Source organism: Chanodichthys erythropterus, chromosome 12 (genome assembly GCF_024489055.1).
Source record: "Chanodichthys erythropterus isolate Z2021 chromosome 12, ASM2448905v1, whole genome shotgun sequence".
NCBI classification, from domain to species: Eukaryota; Metazoa; Chordata; class Actinopteri; order Cypriniformes; family Xenocyprididae; genus Chanodichthys; species Chanodichthys erythropterus.
This window is the reverse complement of record NC_090232.1, coordinates 29,985,235-30,000,260: the sequence shown is the minus strand read 5'-3', so window position 1 is coordinate 30,000,260 and position 15,026 is coordinate 29,985,235. Positions and strand designations below refer to the sequence as shown.

Genomic DNA, 15,026 nt, shown 5'->3' with positions numbered 1-15,026 from the left:
TAGTTTATAAAGATTTAAATATGGATATTTTTCTTACAAAAATGCATCGCTTCGCTTCAAAAGGCCTTTATTAACTCCCTGGAGTCGTATGGATTATTTTTATGATGGATGGTTGCACTTTTTAGGCTTCAAAATCTAAGGTGCCCTTCACTTCCATTATCCGCTTGTTAAATACTTACAGTCTACACTACAGTCTCCGTGCTCATAGTGTCACAAACATTGATATTTTAACAATTTATAAAAGATGAATCACTGTCTGGCCATCTGGAATTTTTATAAAGGTTATGATTCTAATTGTTTTGTAGTATTACACCACATTGTGTGTGTGTATATTAGCACCATTTGTTGTTTTCTTGTGGTATGAGATGGAGTGATTGGACCCGAAGCACTGCCGTGTGACGTCAGACTTAACAACCAAATAAAGCTTGGAAGAGTCAGGATATTTTTTTATCCATAACTCTGATTGTGTTTGGCTGAAAGAACAAAGTCATATACATCTAGCATGGCTTGAGGCTTGAGTAAATCATGGGGTAATTTTCATTTTTGGGTGAACTAACCCTTTAAGAGTCTATGACTGGATCATTATTGCAGTGATTATTATGTTTCTAGCACGTTTGGCAACAGTTCTTTTAACCCTAATTGATGGAGTGTGTAGCTTTTCATTTCTTAAACAACCATGTAGGAAGATATATCATGGCCATATTACAGGATGACAAAGCCAAGATTCTTCAGGCTCAAATTGTGAAAGAATGGATGGGAAATAAAGAATAACATTTATTTCCATCAAGAGGTGCATCAGTTTTGGTCAAGATATTGTATTGGCAATACAAGAGTCGAGCACTTTTTAAAGTCACATCCCAAAGCCTTTTAATGAATTTAAAAGGTTGGTTAACCCAAAAATGAAAATTCTGTCATTAATTACTCACCCTCATGTTGTTCCAAACCTGTAAGACTTTTGTTCATCTTCAGAACACAAATGAAAATCTTTTTGATGAAATCTGGTTTAGTCCAAATTTTCTCAATTGCTTTATGTAATGTACATATTTAATTTAGGCTTTTATTCACATATACATATTGATCAGAGAAAACATAAACAGAAGCTCAAACGAACGTGCGAGAACAAACCTCTTCCAGAAGCTCAAACGTGCTGTTTAACACACAAGAGTTAACCTCATTGGTTCTCATATGCGTCAAGCAAACATGCTTGAGTTTTTGTTTACCACAACTGATGTGTGAGTTGATGAATGTTTACATGTGAAAAGCCTAAATTCAATCTGTTCATCATATAAAGAGATCATGCATCTTCAGAAAATTTGGACTAAACCACTCAATTCATATGGATTAGCTTTATGATCTCTTTATAAACTTTTTGAAGCATCAAAGTGGTATGTAGCTGTCATGTAGCGGTCTATGGAGGGAGAGAAAGCTCTCAGATTTCACCAAAAAGATCTTAATTTGTGTTCCGAAGATCTTACGGGTGTGGAACGACATGATGGTGAGTAAATAATGACAGAATTTTGGGTGAACTAACCCTTTAAGGTCTGGACTCAGAGGTGCCAATTCATGTGTGAAAATGATTCTTCATGCTCCCTCCCAACCATTCTTTGACAATTTGAGCCTGATGAATCTTGGCTTTGTCATCCTGTAATATGGCCATGATATGTCTTTCTACATGGTTGTTTAAGAAATTAAAACTACACACTCCATCAATTAGGGTTAAAAGAACTGTTCCCAAACATATATAACGTGCTAGAAACATAATAGCATTTGAGTGTGTGACACATTGACTGCATTTACATGGACACTAATAAACTGTAATCCGACTAGTAGCACAATCAGAATAAAACAGGTCGCATGCAACCACATCAATCGAAATTAATTGGCCAAACCTAATTAATTTCATTCAGATTGTAAGGAGTGGTTTAAAACTTTTCTTATCCGATCAAGAGGACATGTAAACAGTTGATCGGACTGAAACCCGAAACTGGAAAGTACTGCCCATCTGCATTGAATGGCATAACGACGTATGGCGCCTGAATGAGCTTATATTGTGTGTTGTTGTTGTTGAATGAAGTATCATAAATGAGTTTTGTGCAGTTTTAATTTTGACAGCAAATTACTCTTCTGACCAAAATCCCTTTTAGTTTTAGTTATATTTTAGTCATCTGAATTGTTTTCATTATAGTTTAGTTTTAGTCGACTAAATATATTAACCTAATTATGTAAAGGTTTGAACATGCAATGTTCAATACAGATGTTGACATAAACATTTCTTTATATATCTTTAAATTAAATAAAGCTACATATCACAAAGAAATAAGAACATGGTCTTCTTTTTAATGAATAATATAGGCCTATGCATTCTTTATTACAACTTGCATACAACATTCTTCATTCTTTGAAGCAGACATATTTATTTGTATAAATTAAATATAGAGTAATCCCTAATAAAGCTATTAAAGTTATTCAGTCAAGAACATTTAGTGATTTTTTTTTTAGTGATTGTTGTTCGATTAATGTTAACAATGGACAGTAGCAGGTTATTAGACAGCTGTCACTTTAAGGCGGGATGTACGGATCCAATTCACTGATACACATCCAATATTCTCCCAACTATTTATGTTCACTTAAGACATAACCAAATGCGTTTATGTGAATACTCGCCAAAACTGACATTTTGACATAACTTTGTGTGTATTTTTCTAAGCGCAGAAAGACGTGAAAGAGAGCTCAGTTCAGTACTCGTGCACTGTCTGAGAGGCGGCTTTCTGTGTGCGCACAGAAAACCGGACTGAATAGAGCTCTCTTTTGCATCATCCCGCTTTTTCAGATTTATCCATATGTCTTCTCTTTTTCTCTTTCTCTTTCTCTTTCTCTTTCTCTTTCTCTTTCTCTTTCTCTTTCTCTCTCTCTCTCTTCTCTTAATTTTTGGATGTTTTTATGAGACATGAATCAAGTGTATGCCAACTGTCCCGCTGCATTGATCAGCATGTCACAATTCAAAAGCGGCAGCCCCTTTATGCTTCCGAGCTCCTCAGCGAGATATGAGACCAGTGTGGCGTACAGGTGCCGCTCGTCCTGCTTGCCACATTATTTGTTGACAAAAATATCAATAGATTTTCGTCATAGTTTTTGTCATTCAAATTTTTTTCTTAAAATTTAGTTAGCGTCTCGTTTTCGTCAGTGAAAAATGTAATTGACGAAAATTATGATAAATTGTTCGTCAATGAAATTAACACTGCTGTTGTTACATTCTAAAACTTTCCTTCTACTCATCGTCTTTGAAATGGAGTAGGACAGTGTTGTCCCATCAGTCCTTGCTTCGGACTCTCATCCACAGATGCCTTGCTTTGGGTTTCGGGAAGGGGCGATTTTACTGCTTGATAAATATAAGCAGCACGGCACAATGGTTCATACTCTCGTCGTCTCCTAATTAGGACCCAGAATAGGTAAATATTAAGTCTGCTTTTTAAAACAAAGAAAAGAAGCAATATAAGAGAATGGTTAATATACACAATGTAAAGTTTATAGATTAAACGCTACGTTCGGATTCATCAATCGGAATAAATTCATTCCGATTGAAACAAAAGGTGTCCATGTAAACATAGCTATTGTTTCCCCACTTTTGTAGGACTACAATTTCTGTGTGACTTTATTTATACCACTTCTTAGCATCAAAATGTTTGTGTAGTCAGACTTATATGTGATATATCCCCCAATCTGCCCTTTCCTATGCACAAAAATTAAATTCACATTCTGTAAATTATACAGGAAAAAAGTGGCAGCGGAAACACTGTATTGTATTATATATGTATTAAAACAGGTAATGAAAGTTCATGATTTATGTTGTTTCAAGTGGCAAGACTGTAAAGCACACTTAATACTCTGCTGCACAATGTACAGTATTGTTTCAGGAAATATCTTTGTTAATCTTTCAGAAACCTTCGTGAAACCCGAGATAATGCTGTGATTGAGAAAGACAGAGCATTGAATGCAGAAAGAGATGCCCAAGCCAAATACGATCAACTTTTGGACCAGTAAGTTCTTATACACCTTTCACATGTGAGTGAGGGTCTGTAGCTGTCATTATTTTCTGACTGACACTTATTGATTTTTAGAGAAACTAATGAGCAAATCCATGTGCAGAAATCCTTGTCAACTCATCCTTCAGTGGAAAGTAGCATAACAGCTGAATGTAAGTGAATCATAGAATGATCGTAAATTAGTGAAACCTGATATGATGTTGCAATATCCTTCTTCGAATTTTGAAATCATAATGGCAATTCTGATTTCAAAATTAGCCCTAGGAATTGACAACTACTTTTGCTATACTAATACTTGATGTGTCCAAGTATGATATCAAAGTACACTAGTGCGCAAAAGTTTGGGGTCAGTAAGATTGCTTTTTTAAAGAAATTTAGCAAGGTTGCATTAAACTGATCAAAAATGACCGTAAATACATGTATAATTTTACAAAGATTTCTGTGCCTTGCAAATGCTGTTGTTTTGAAATTTCTATTAAATAAAGAATCCTGAAAAAAATGTCAGTTTCCACAAAAATATTAGCTCCAAAACCTATTTTCAACATTGCTAAAATAAGAAATGTTTCTTGAGTATCAAATCAGAATGTTAGAATGGTTTATGAATGATCATGTGGTGACACTGAAGACTGGAGTAATGATGCTGAAAATTCAGCTTTGACATCACAGGAACATTTTAAAATGTAATAATATTTCATAGTATTTCTGTTTTTACTGTATTTTTGATCAAATAAATGCAGCCTTGGTGAGATGTCTTTCAAAAATCTTACCGACCCCATTATTTTGAACTGCAGTATAATTAGATCATTGTTATTTCCCCTCAAAATTTTTAAAATAGTATTAACTTTAGTAAATATAAAAAGTAAAGTAAAATCTAAATATATTTAGTAAAATATAAAAATAACTTTTTATTTAACTTTAGTAAAATTACTAACTAAACTTTTACATTAATAAGCACACAATAGAGATGGGATGCGGCATTAACACTGTCCTAGCCCTTGCATGCACTTTAAATCTGTGAAAAGCACATTTCTTTAGGCCTTTTTTATGTTGTTTGTTTTTTTCTTGGAGTCAAACATTTCAAGCTTGACTGGATTCTTCCAAGGCCAAATCAAGCAATCTTGAGTAAACCGATGACAGACATGACCACATTGTCACTGTAAGTAAAAGTGGGTGTAGTCATGTTTGTCTGTTAGTGCGAGGATCATGTACAATAAGTACTTTATACGACTTCAGAAGTTGCAGGGAGACATATTTAAAGTTCTGTTACTGCCTGCAGAAAAAAAGAAAGTGTTATTCTTTGCCTGTCAGTGAAAAGTAAACAATCAAAGCCAAGATTTTAAAATATGCTGATTTTTTTTGTCCTCCTGGTTATGATATAATTATTTTTGGAGCCTGCGTTCTTGAGGAGGAATTTGCTGTACAGTGAATGTTCCCACGGTTGTAGAGCCAGTGTGACAGAGGTGCTGAGCATGTCTTTGTTAAGCTTTCCATTGTGATTAAATGCAGTTGAATCCATGTGTCTACACTGTGGTGATCAGGTCCTGCACTTGAAGGAAAGCAGTATCAGATTCTGGACACTGGGCTGTGGTAGATGACTGTGAACAAATCAATCATCTAAAACAAGAACATGTGGCTAGTTAAGACATGACTAGAATTATAGTTAAGTAAGTAGAGGAAAAAAACAGTGAGTCGCCACAGCCCAGTGAAGCCTCTCTGACAGGCTAATTTAACATGTGAGCTTTATTTTTAACAACATCGGTAAATGTCATGAGTGAGAAAACATGCTAAACTGGCTGGAAGGTATATGCATTTCCTTTTTGGTACACTGCTGGTGCATGTCTGCTGCCAAAACATAGATAGATGAAGGACAGACTTGAAAAATGACATATTTGAAATGTAGAGCTAGTGTAGATGTAGCATTACACTTAAGTTTGGGATCGGTAAGGTTTTTTCATTTTTTTGAATGAAGTATTTTATGCTCACCACAGCTACATTTATTTGATCATAATACAGTGAAAACGATATTATTCATATTGTTAATAATTATCAGAAATAATAATATTACAATTTAAAAGTACTACTTTCTATGTTAATATATTTTAAAATGTAATTTATTCCTGTGATGGCAAAGTTGAATTTTCAGCATCATTACTCCAGTCTTCGGTGTCACAATCCTTCAGAAATCATTAAAATATGCTGATTTTGTGCTCAAGAACCATTTCTGATCGTTGTTATCAGTGTTGGGGGTAACACATTACAAGTAACTTGAGTTACATAATCAGATTACTTTTTCATGTAACTAGTAAAGTAACGCATTACTTTTTTTAATTTACAACAAAATATGTTACTTTTTCAAATAAGTAACACAAGTTACCTTTTCAAAGTTATTGACTGACAGCTCTCCTGTCCTCATGTTGACAGAAATGAAGTGCAGAGGTGTTGCGTGCGCTGTGTGGTTATTGTAGTTCTAGACTAAATGTGAACATGCATTTACTCATCTCACTTGCACAGAAACATTCAGTGTTCCTCAAAATTAATAAAAACAGTGAAATGCAATGTCAGAATTTTATGCAAACATGTTATAATTAAATATATTAAATTACACAAATATACTTTATGTATTTAATCTCACTTTATTAACCAATGTCTTTGCTGCTGACCTTCAGTGATCAAATTCATCCATACTAATAATCAAAAATTACTTTATATTAGATTTAGAATTAAAGGTGTGTTCACGCGGCCTTGTAATTCTTGTAGTTACGAGATTCCTGCTTGTAAAAAATGTTCACGTCCTCGTAGAGATCGTAGTTACAGCTTGTAAGCTGGGAGTTTTCTGACAGCTGCCAGATGTACCATGTGGCCACTATACCACCTGACCGCTGTAGATTAATTTAGGCGTTGATAGTGGTGCCATGGAAACGCATAATTCCCAGTCCAAGGACCAAAAGGACGTGAACAGCTCAGAATATAACATCACGTGTTGTCATTTCAAGATACCTGTAAATACAAGGTGACGTGAACGCAGAATTAGAGCATTAAACTTTCTTCTCCTGTATCCTATTCTTCTTGAATCCAGAACGGCAGCACTGATGAAAGTTTTGTGTCAGCGGCGCCCTCTACTGTACAGGTGTAAATATGCATTTCCTTCAGCCTGAGGCTTATGCATTTCACTTTTGTTGTGAACGGGCCTTACCATTTGCAAAAAATATAACTTTTTTGTTGTTATTAAAAAAACAAACAAGCAAGCCCAGCCCAGGTGAGGAAAAAGTAACGCAAAAGTAATGTAACACATTACTTTTCATAAAAAGTAACTAAAAGTAACCAAGTAACACAGTTAGTTACTTTTTTAGGGAGTAACACTATATTGTAATGCATTACTTTTCAAAGTAACTTTCCCCAACACTGGTTGTTACAGTTGAAAATGGTTGTGCTGCTTAATATTTGTGTGGAAATCATTTTGATATTTTTTTCAGGATTATTTGATCAATAGAAAGTTTAAAAAAATGGCATTTATTTGACATAGAATTTTTTTTTTAACAATGTAAAAGTCTTTTACATGTAAATGTATTACTTTTGATACATGGATTACATGAAATTGCTATTGATAAATTTCTGTATAAATGCAATAATTTCTGTCAAACCCCAAAAACTCTGACTGAACCCAAAAATCTAAAATAAAATAATAAATAAAATAAAATTAAGTGGTAAAAGTGGTTAAAAAAAATTGGTTCGATATTATTTATTATATTGTTTTTGCCATAAAAAATACCCATAAAGATGGAATAGTGTTAAATTATGAAAATTCACAAAAATATTTGAAAATGGGCTTGGTGGGCACAGTTTGTCCAAATGACAAAATATCTTGCGATTATTTAAATGATTTTCTTTTTTTGCCACCCTCTCTTTTTTTCTCTTTTGTTGTTATCTGTATTTTCTATTTTGTTATCTCTACTTTTTTTTTTTTTTTTTTTTTTTTTTTTTTATGAGTTGTTTGATAGGGGTGTCTAGAAGTGCAAGTTGTTGCCCCTCCCCTTTCTCCTGAGTGGTCAGCCCTTATTTGCCCATGCGAGAAGCTTACGGTGTCACTGAGCTCCAGGCACATGCCTTGCATACCAGCAGATACTCTGCACACAGTTGTTGGGCATACCCCACGTTTTTCAGCCCCGGGGAACGGATTGCTCGCATTCACAGAGAAGCTCGATTAAGGGAAAAAATGACAGATGCTCCTTTACCCTGCTCTTGAGAGGTCAAGTCTATGGTCCGTGAACATGTTGTCCAGTGACTCTATTTTGGGCTGACAAATTGAAGTGGGGGGAGGGAGAATAGAAATGAGTGTTGCATTGCATTGTGTCATGCTGAGAAAAAGGATGAAGCAGAATGATTTTTTTTTTTTTGTTGCAATTATGTCAAATGGGACTGTAGTATGACTCCAGTGGAGGTATCCACTCCAATGCATATATAGTAAACTAAATTGCACAATCATAAATATATGAATAAGACAACCACTCCCTACAACATAGTGTTCCGACAGCCTCCTCACCCTTCCTTTTTCTGCTGAATTTATGTAAATAAACAACCCTAATATACTTTAAGCCAATAAATAGCTTAACAATATCCAGCCTTGCTCCATAATGTAAGATAGGAGTGGTCCAATTACGCACAATTTGTCACAATTATTTCTACAGGTGTTGGTCACCACAATGATGAAATTTCCTTTGTATTCTACACAAAACTGCCTGCTTTGACTGAATGGCAACGCACAAACAAAAGAAAAATCTTGACCTGCCAGTTTGGCCCCTCCATAGGTGTGGTTATGGTTTCAACCAAAACCCCCTGGAGCTCTCTGACATTCAATAAAAATGGTTTAATCCTTCAGAGACCTGGCTGTAAATGTAGGAGGATGCAAACAGATACGTAATCTGTTTGGGCATGTTGAGATTTGGGGTTTCTTTCTGATTTCTGTGACATTCTGCCCTAGGAAATACACTTAGCACATCAGAGGCAGTAACAACTAAGCTTGGCATCACCCTAATTTAGCAATTGCTTAGCTTAGCCAAAGGTGAGCTACAGCAGAGTTTATACATATTTCATGTTTTTTCCTCATTTTGTTTAAAACTCGATTTGAGTCACAGTAAAGACTATTTCAAATAAATGCATTTTTTAAACTTTCTATTCATCAAAGAATGAATGGAAAAGGTATTGTGTTTCCACATAAATATGGAGCACAACTGCTTTCAATGCTGATAATATTATGTTTCATGAGCAGAAAATCAGCATATTATGATGTGATCATGTGATTATGATCATGTGACATTGAAGACCAGAGTAATGATGCTAAAAATTCAGCTTTGCCAACACAGGAATAAATTACATTTTAATATATATTATAAAATAAAAAGTAGTCCTTAAATTTTAATATTTCACAATTTTACTGTTTTTACTGTATTTTTGATCAAATGAATGCTGCCTTGATGAGCATAACAGACTTCATTCTAAAACCAAAAAATCTTACTGAACATTTTTTTATTATATGTGACCTGTGCTGGCAAAATAAATCGCAATGAGCAAATTTTCACATTCATTGGGGTCGGTAGTTTCTCTATTTAAAAAAAACTTCAAAATGATGTATGATTTGATGGAATCGGACAAAAATGACTGAGCTACACCTGTTTGAAGTCGATTGAGTCAGCAAAGTCAATTTTGAGAAAAATCAAGTTAAAATTGTCAAAATCACCTAGCTACTGTACCTTTAAAATCTGTGGTAATAACACCAAATTTGGCACAAATCCATATCTATAGGAAAAATATGTTTTTTCTTTTCCATGATACCTCAATTGTTTGATTTCATTAATCAAACAGACAGCCTATATATTAAGACCTACTGTACCACATGGATCTAATTCTGATGTTACATATCAGATGTTTTCCCCCAACGTTTTAACCAAACGTTCACTTAAGACATAACAGATAATGCTTATGTGAATACTCGCCAAAACAGATATTTTGAAATACTTTAATTCTGTGTATATGTGTATATCGGGATCGCACGCTGTCTGAGGTGTCTCTGTGCGCGCGCTTCGGATCTGTCAGTCAGCGTGAGTAAGATCGTTTTGTTTACATCAGTGTGAGTTTGAAAATCACTTTTCATTGGTTTAGACTCACAAAGTTGTAATGCTGCACTTAGCAACGATACCAAACTTGTGCTGAGGGAAGCACCAGTCATCTATCATGGTCAAAGGAAAGGTACTCCTCTCAGAAAATGTACAAATAAAGATACTTTTAGATGTTTAATTGCTATTTGGAGCACTGTGATTGCTAGACGAGGGCTTAATGAACTCCTTTTTGTGAAAAATTTTTCACTTGTTTTGCCTGTAGCTCGAAATTCACGGGTCACATATGTGTCTTCAAAACTTTTGTGATTTCAAAATAACTTTGCATGGGATAACTTAGCAGAATTGTTGCTCTATCTGTTTTCACTGATGTGTAGAAAGAGTGAATGCAGATGTCCTTATATCCTCTCTTTGTGCTTGTGTCCAGGTTCAGGCAGCTGCAGCTGGGCTCAGACAGCAGGGTGGCAGAACTGCTTAACCAGGTGAAGCTGAAAAAGTTTGAGTTGGAGCGTTCCCAGATGGTCCAGGAGGAAACAGCCAGGAACCTCAGCCTTTGTCAAATTGAGTGTGAGAAACACCAGAAAAAACTGGAGGCAAGGCTCTGTAAAATAAATAAATGTTTCATTTTGGTTAAATCTGTATGGCAAAAATGCCATGTACATAAAAACTTGAACAAATGATTTCTTTTAGCCTCACTGCAAGTCAAAACCTGTTAATTGCTTAGTAGTTCAAGCGGTTAACTCCTTAAAGGAATATTTTAACATTCTGTCATCATTACAACACCTTCATGTCATTTACAACCTGCATGACTTTCATTTTTCCAGGAACACGAAAAGAGAATTTACTGACTGAAGTAAATGGGATCTGGGCTGTCAAGCTCCAAAATGACAGAAAAGCTGTATTAAAAGTATCATATATGTACCATAAAAGAGGTCCATATGACTGATGTCCAATTCTCCCAACTCTTCTTAAGCTATACGATTATTTATTAGTATCAGTCAGTGTTAGATATGTAATTGTCAAAATAATTTTTAACATAAAACTTTAACAAAAAATTAAAAATATTTAAAGGCTAGCAATAGCAAGCAAGAATGGAAAGCATTAGATCCCACCCCCCTTTCTTTTAGAGTGCCCTCCAAAGTCACGCCTCCAAAACACATGAACACACACAGCCAGAGCAGAGTCTGCAAAGTGTCACGAGAGATTAATTACCTAATGTTTCAAAGCACATAACATTACAATAATAACGAATGTTAACTACAAGTCGGACTTGTACCACCTGACTGCTGCAAATTCATTCAGACCGAATGCAAACATTTTTTTGGTCATGAGACTTCCACAGAAGATATAAGTACATTTTTTAATATTTAGACCACTTCTATTATTGATTGCTATCAGGATATGACAACCAGTATAACAAAAAAAATCATCCTTTTACTCATAATTATTCTTTAAAAACATTCATAATTTAATAACCCTGTAAAATATAATCTTTATAGTATTTGAATCTCAACATGAATATCCATATTTTATACTGTACATTTATAATGGAAATATAAGAGATATTGTTTTTTTTGTATATTCTGACAATATAGCTGGAGAGAGGACAGGAAGCGGAGTGTTACATGGCATTTTATAACATTACATAAAAAATAATTATCAGCTTATATCATATTAGGAACAGACTGGCATTTATGTTAAGCCCAGTAGCGGCTCCTGGCCATAAATTTAGGTAGGGCAGATTCAGGGTCTTAGTGCTAGTTTATGATAACCATTTCTGTAAGCTTTATATTCTAATCGCTGAACACATCATTCACACTTTTGGCAGAATTCTGATGTTCTTGCGTTATTCAGCCTGAGGGTGGCGCTCTAATGATGATTGACAGACTTTAGTATAGAATGCCATCTTAGAATTGCCTTAATGCAGTATGCCTATTTATTGCATCCGAGTGTTGTTTTAGAATATTGCAAGTTATGTAGGAATTCCAGTGAGGAAAAAAGTCTATTCTTAGAACAAACAGAAAACACACACAACAGAACTATTGTATATAAAAGCTATTCACATGAGCACATTTAAACTAAAAGGTTTATACTCATTAATTTGATATGCTACTCCACACAGGATCACAGGCATGCCAACTAGTTACTGACCTGATTCAGATACACATCTGAAGAGGACTGATATCGTCAGATATCGTGTTTACCTAATGTAAAATATAAGTGGGGCAGCCAGAAATCTGCCCGAATGCCTCTCTATGAGAGTGTGCTGCAGTTCCATTTTTCACCACAGATTAACATTGGAAGTATGTGGGACGCTGTAGAGTTGGGGAGAGCTCCGAGACCAGCTGCCCCACTTCACAGTATCATGAACACATGTCGAATCCATGTGCTATATTTTAATATATCCTGCTCATTTTACGACTTAAAATAGTCTAGAAAATCGAAAAAATATTTGTTGCAGAATGCTGAAAACATTTATAATATATTATTAAGTCATTATATATAGAAGTCTATGTTTGAATGAACATTTTAGTGCCCATACAGACCGTGGCTGGTTAAGCCATTAACAAGTCATATGGACTACTTTATTGGTGCATTTTTGTCATTTTAAAGCTCAACATTGTGAATCCCAATTCAAAGGCCAGTCCATTTTTCAGCATTTCTCCCTACTTGTCCCACAGTGAGAAGAAAGTATTAAGTATTTGATTTGTTCCAATGTCATATTGAATACATAATTCTTGTAATGAGCTCCACTGACTCTTAACTCATTTAGACACCAGACCAGGATTGAACCTATACCGGCCTCATAAAATAAGGATTGTACATATTTGTCAGCATCATAAAGCCTATTTGAACATGATATGACACCACCCTTGTTACTCAAGTTCTGTCGTTATATCTTTGTCCTTCTCTTCATCTGTTGATGCAGGTTCTAACAAAAGAGTTATACGGGCTTCAGACATCATCAGACAAACGCATCACCGAACTGCAAGCCCAGAATTCGGAACATCAAGCACGACTGGAGACATACGAGCGATTGGAAAAGGAGCTGGACGATGTTACCATGCAGGCTGCAGAGAGTAAGGAAGGATACTGATTCAGTCATTGCAAATGAAGACCAAAGATAACATTAGCAAAGGTTGCACATAGAAATTAAATGGCCTGTGAGGCCAAATTTTCCTTAAATTCTGACACAAGGTCTTATTTCTGCATATATGATTCTGTAGATTTAAAGTCATCAAAGGTGGTAAAATTTGTGCTGATGAAGATTCTGTTTTATGAATACCCATGAAACAGTTCTGCTGCAAAAACACATGTAAGCAATGTTTTTTAGTTTAAAAATCTAAAGAATGTTAAATACAATGCATATCTGTTTTTCCACTGCTTATTGCATGTTCAAAATGCCATACTACATCAGACCTTATGATGGTTTGAAAAAATGGCCTTAGGGCCTTGTCCTTAAACAACCCTCTTCTAAACGTCAGTGAATATGCTGACACTGAGCTGAGGTGATGCAAAAGGCTGGCCTAGCCAGGTTTTAAAATCCCTCAGGTTAACAACAGGTTTTTAACTCCAACAAGTTAACAACAGGTTTTTAACGTCATCAAATCTGCATAGATCAAACATGAAAAAGAATGCCTAGTGCAAGAAATGCAGGTTGATACCAAATACAGTTCCTTATCACAGTTGTCAATTTAAACTTGGTTTTATTTATTTATTTTTAATTGTCCGTAACTGTAGTTTATGGGTCAATGGCATTTTTGTCTGGATTTCTTAATTGGCGCAATGGCAGTTTAGTTCAAAACAGCATTTTTGACGCAGGAGCACATTGAGACTACCAATGGCGGCTGGTGTTTTTTTTAAATAGAGGCAGCAGACTAAATTGTTGAGGTCTGAGGATCCTCTCCCAAAGATTTTTGATTGTTTGTTTGTTTTTGCTTGCCTGCTTTAATTAAAATAAAAAATAAAGAAAATGGCATTACACATATACAAGAAGACAATGTAAATATAATTTCACTCACTTATTACCTGAAGAAAAAAAAAAAAAACCATCCTGCTGTCTATTTAAATGTCCTTTTAAAAAGAGCATGTTAGGCCGTTTAGTGAAGATGATTGATGTAGCCTAGCTTAGGTGTGTGGGGTCTTCATTTATTTTTAATTTGTAATTGCTGCTTGAATGACAGCTTTGTAAATTTAATGGTGATTAAATATTCTCTACCCTCCATAATTAGCGTAGTTGCTAGATTATCAGAGGGAGCAGTTCAAACTATCACGCAAATTACATCTTTACGATGACTGGTTCAAAATGATGATTGGAGGCTAGATTTTTTTTTCTCGACACGCTAACTGCAGAAAGTCAAATACTTGATGGTGATTGGCTAGTTTTTTGGGTTTTTTTTACCAATGAAGGCAAAAGCCTTTAGTAATGGATTTGCCCCCCTCTCGCTTCCTCTCTTTCAGACTCGCTTTAGCACAGTTTTACAAACAGTTGTGATACATCGGCAGATTCGACATGTTCACGGGAAAGAGCAGCGATAGTTCCAACAATATAATCATGTGAGTCTGTAACCAGACCAATACCGCAGGGGACGCCAGGAACAATTGTACTCTGATCCGAACCGCAGCAAACATGCCCAATGTGAACCCCGCCCAAAATGCAGTTCATACATACAATGACTTGAATACACTATGGTGAACCTGTTTTTAATTTGTAAATTAAGTTTAACTATGATATATAGACCATAATGTAAAAAGAACATCATGGTCTTAATCATAATGAAGAATAAAAGTAAGTAGTCCTTGGCTTATGCTGATTCTGATGATACTGTATGTCATTTTTCATTTCCTATCATTTTGTTTGTCTGCCATTTTG

The 15,026-nt window shown here is 35.1% G+C and overlaps 1 protein-coding gene across 4 annotated transcripts in view; it reads left to right on the top strand.

Moving 5' to 3' along the window:
- Nucleotides 1–15,026, top strand: part of pibf1 (progesterone immunomodulatory binding factor 1) — a 61,661-nt gene that overhangs the window by 7,006 nt on the left and 39,629 nt on the right. For all 4 annotated transcript variants that reach the window (XM_067404423.1, XM_067404425.1, XM_067404426.1 and 1 more), the window contains exons 10-12: nt 3,939–4,037; nt 10,581–10,746; nt 13,083–13,233. In XM_067404423.1, the coding sequence (XP_067260524.1) occupies nt 3,939–4,037; nt 10,581–10,746; nt 13,083–13,233 (416 nt within the window). The remainder of the gene's footprint in view (nt 1–3,938; nt 4,038–10,580; nt 10,747–13,082; nt 13,234–15,026) is intronic.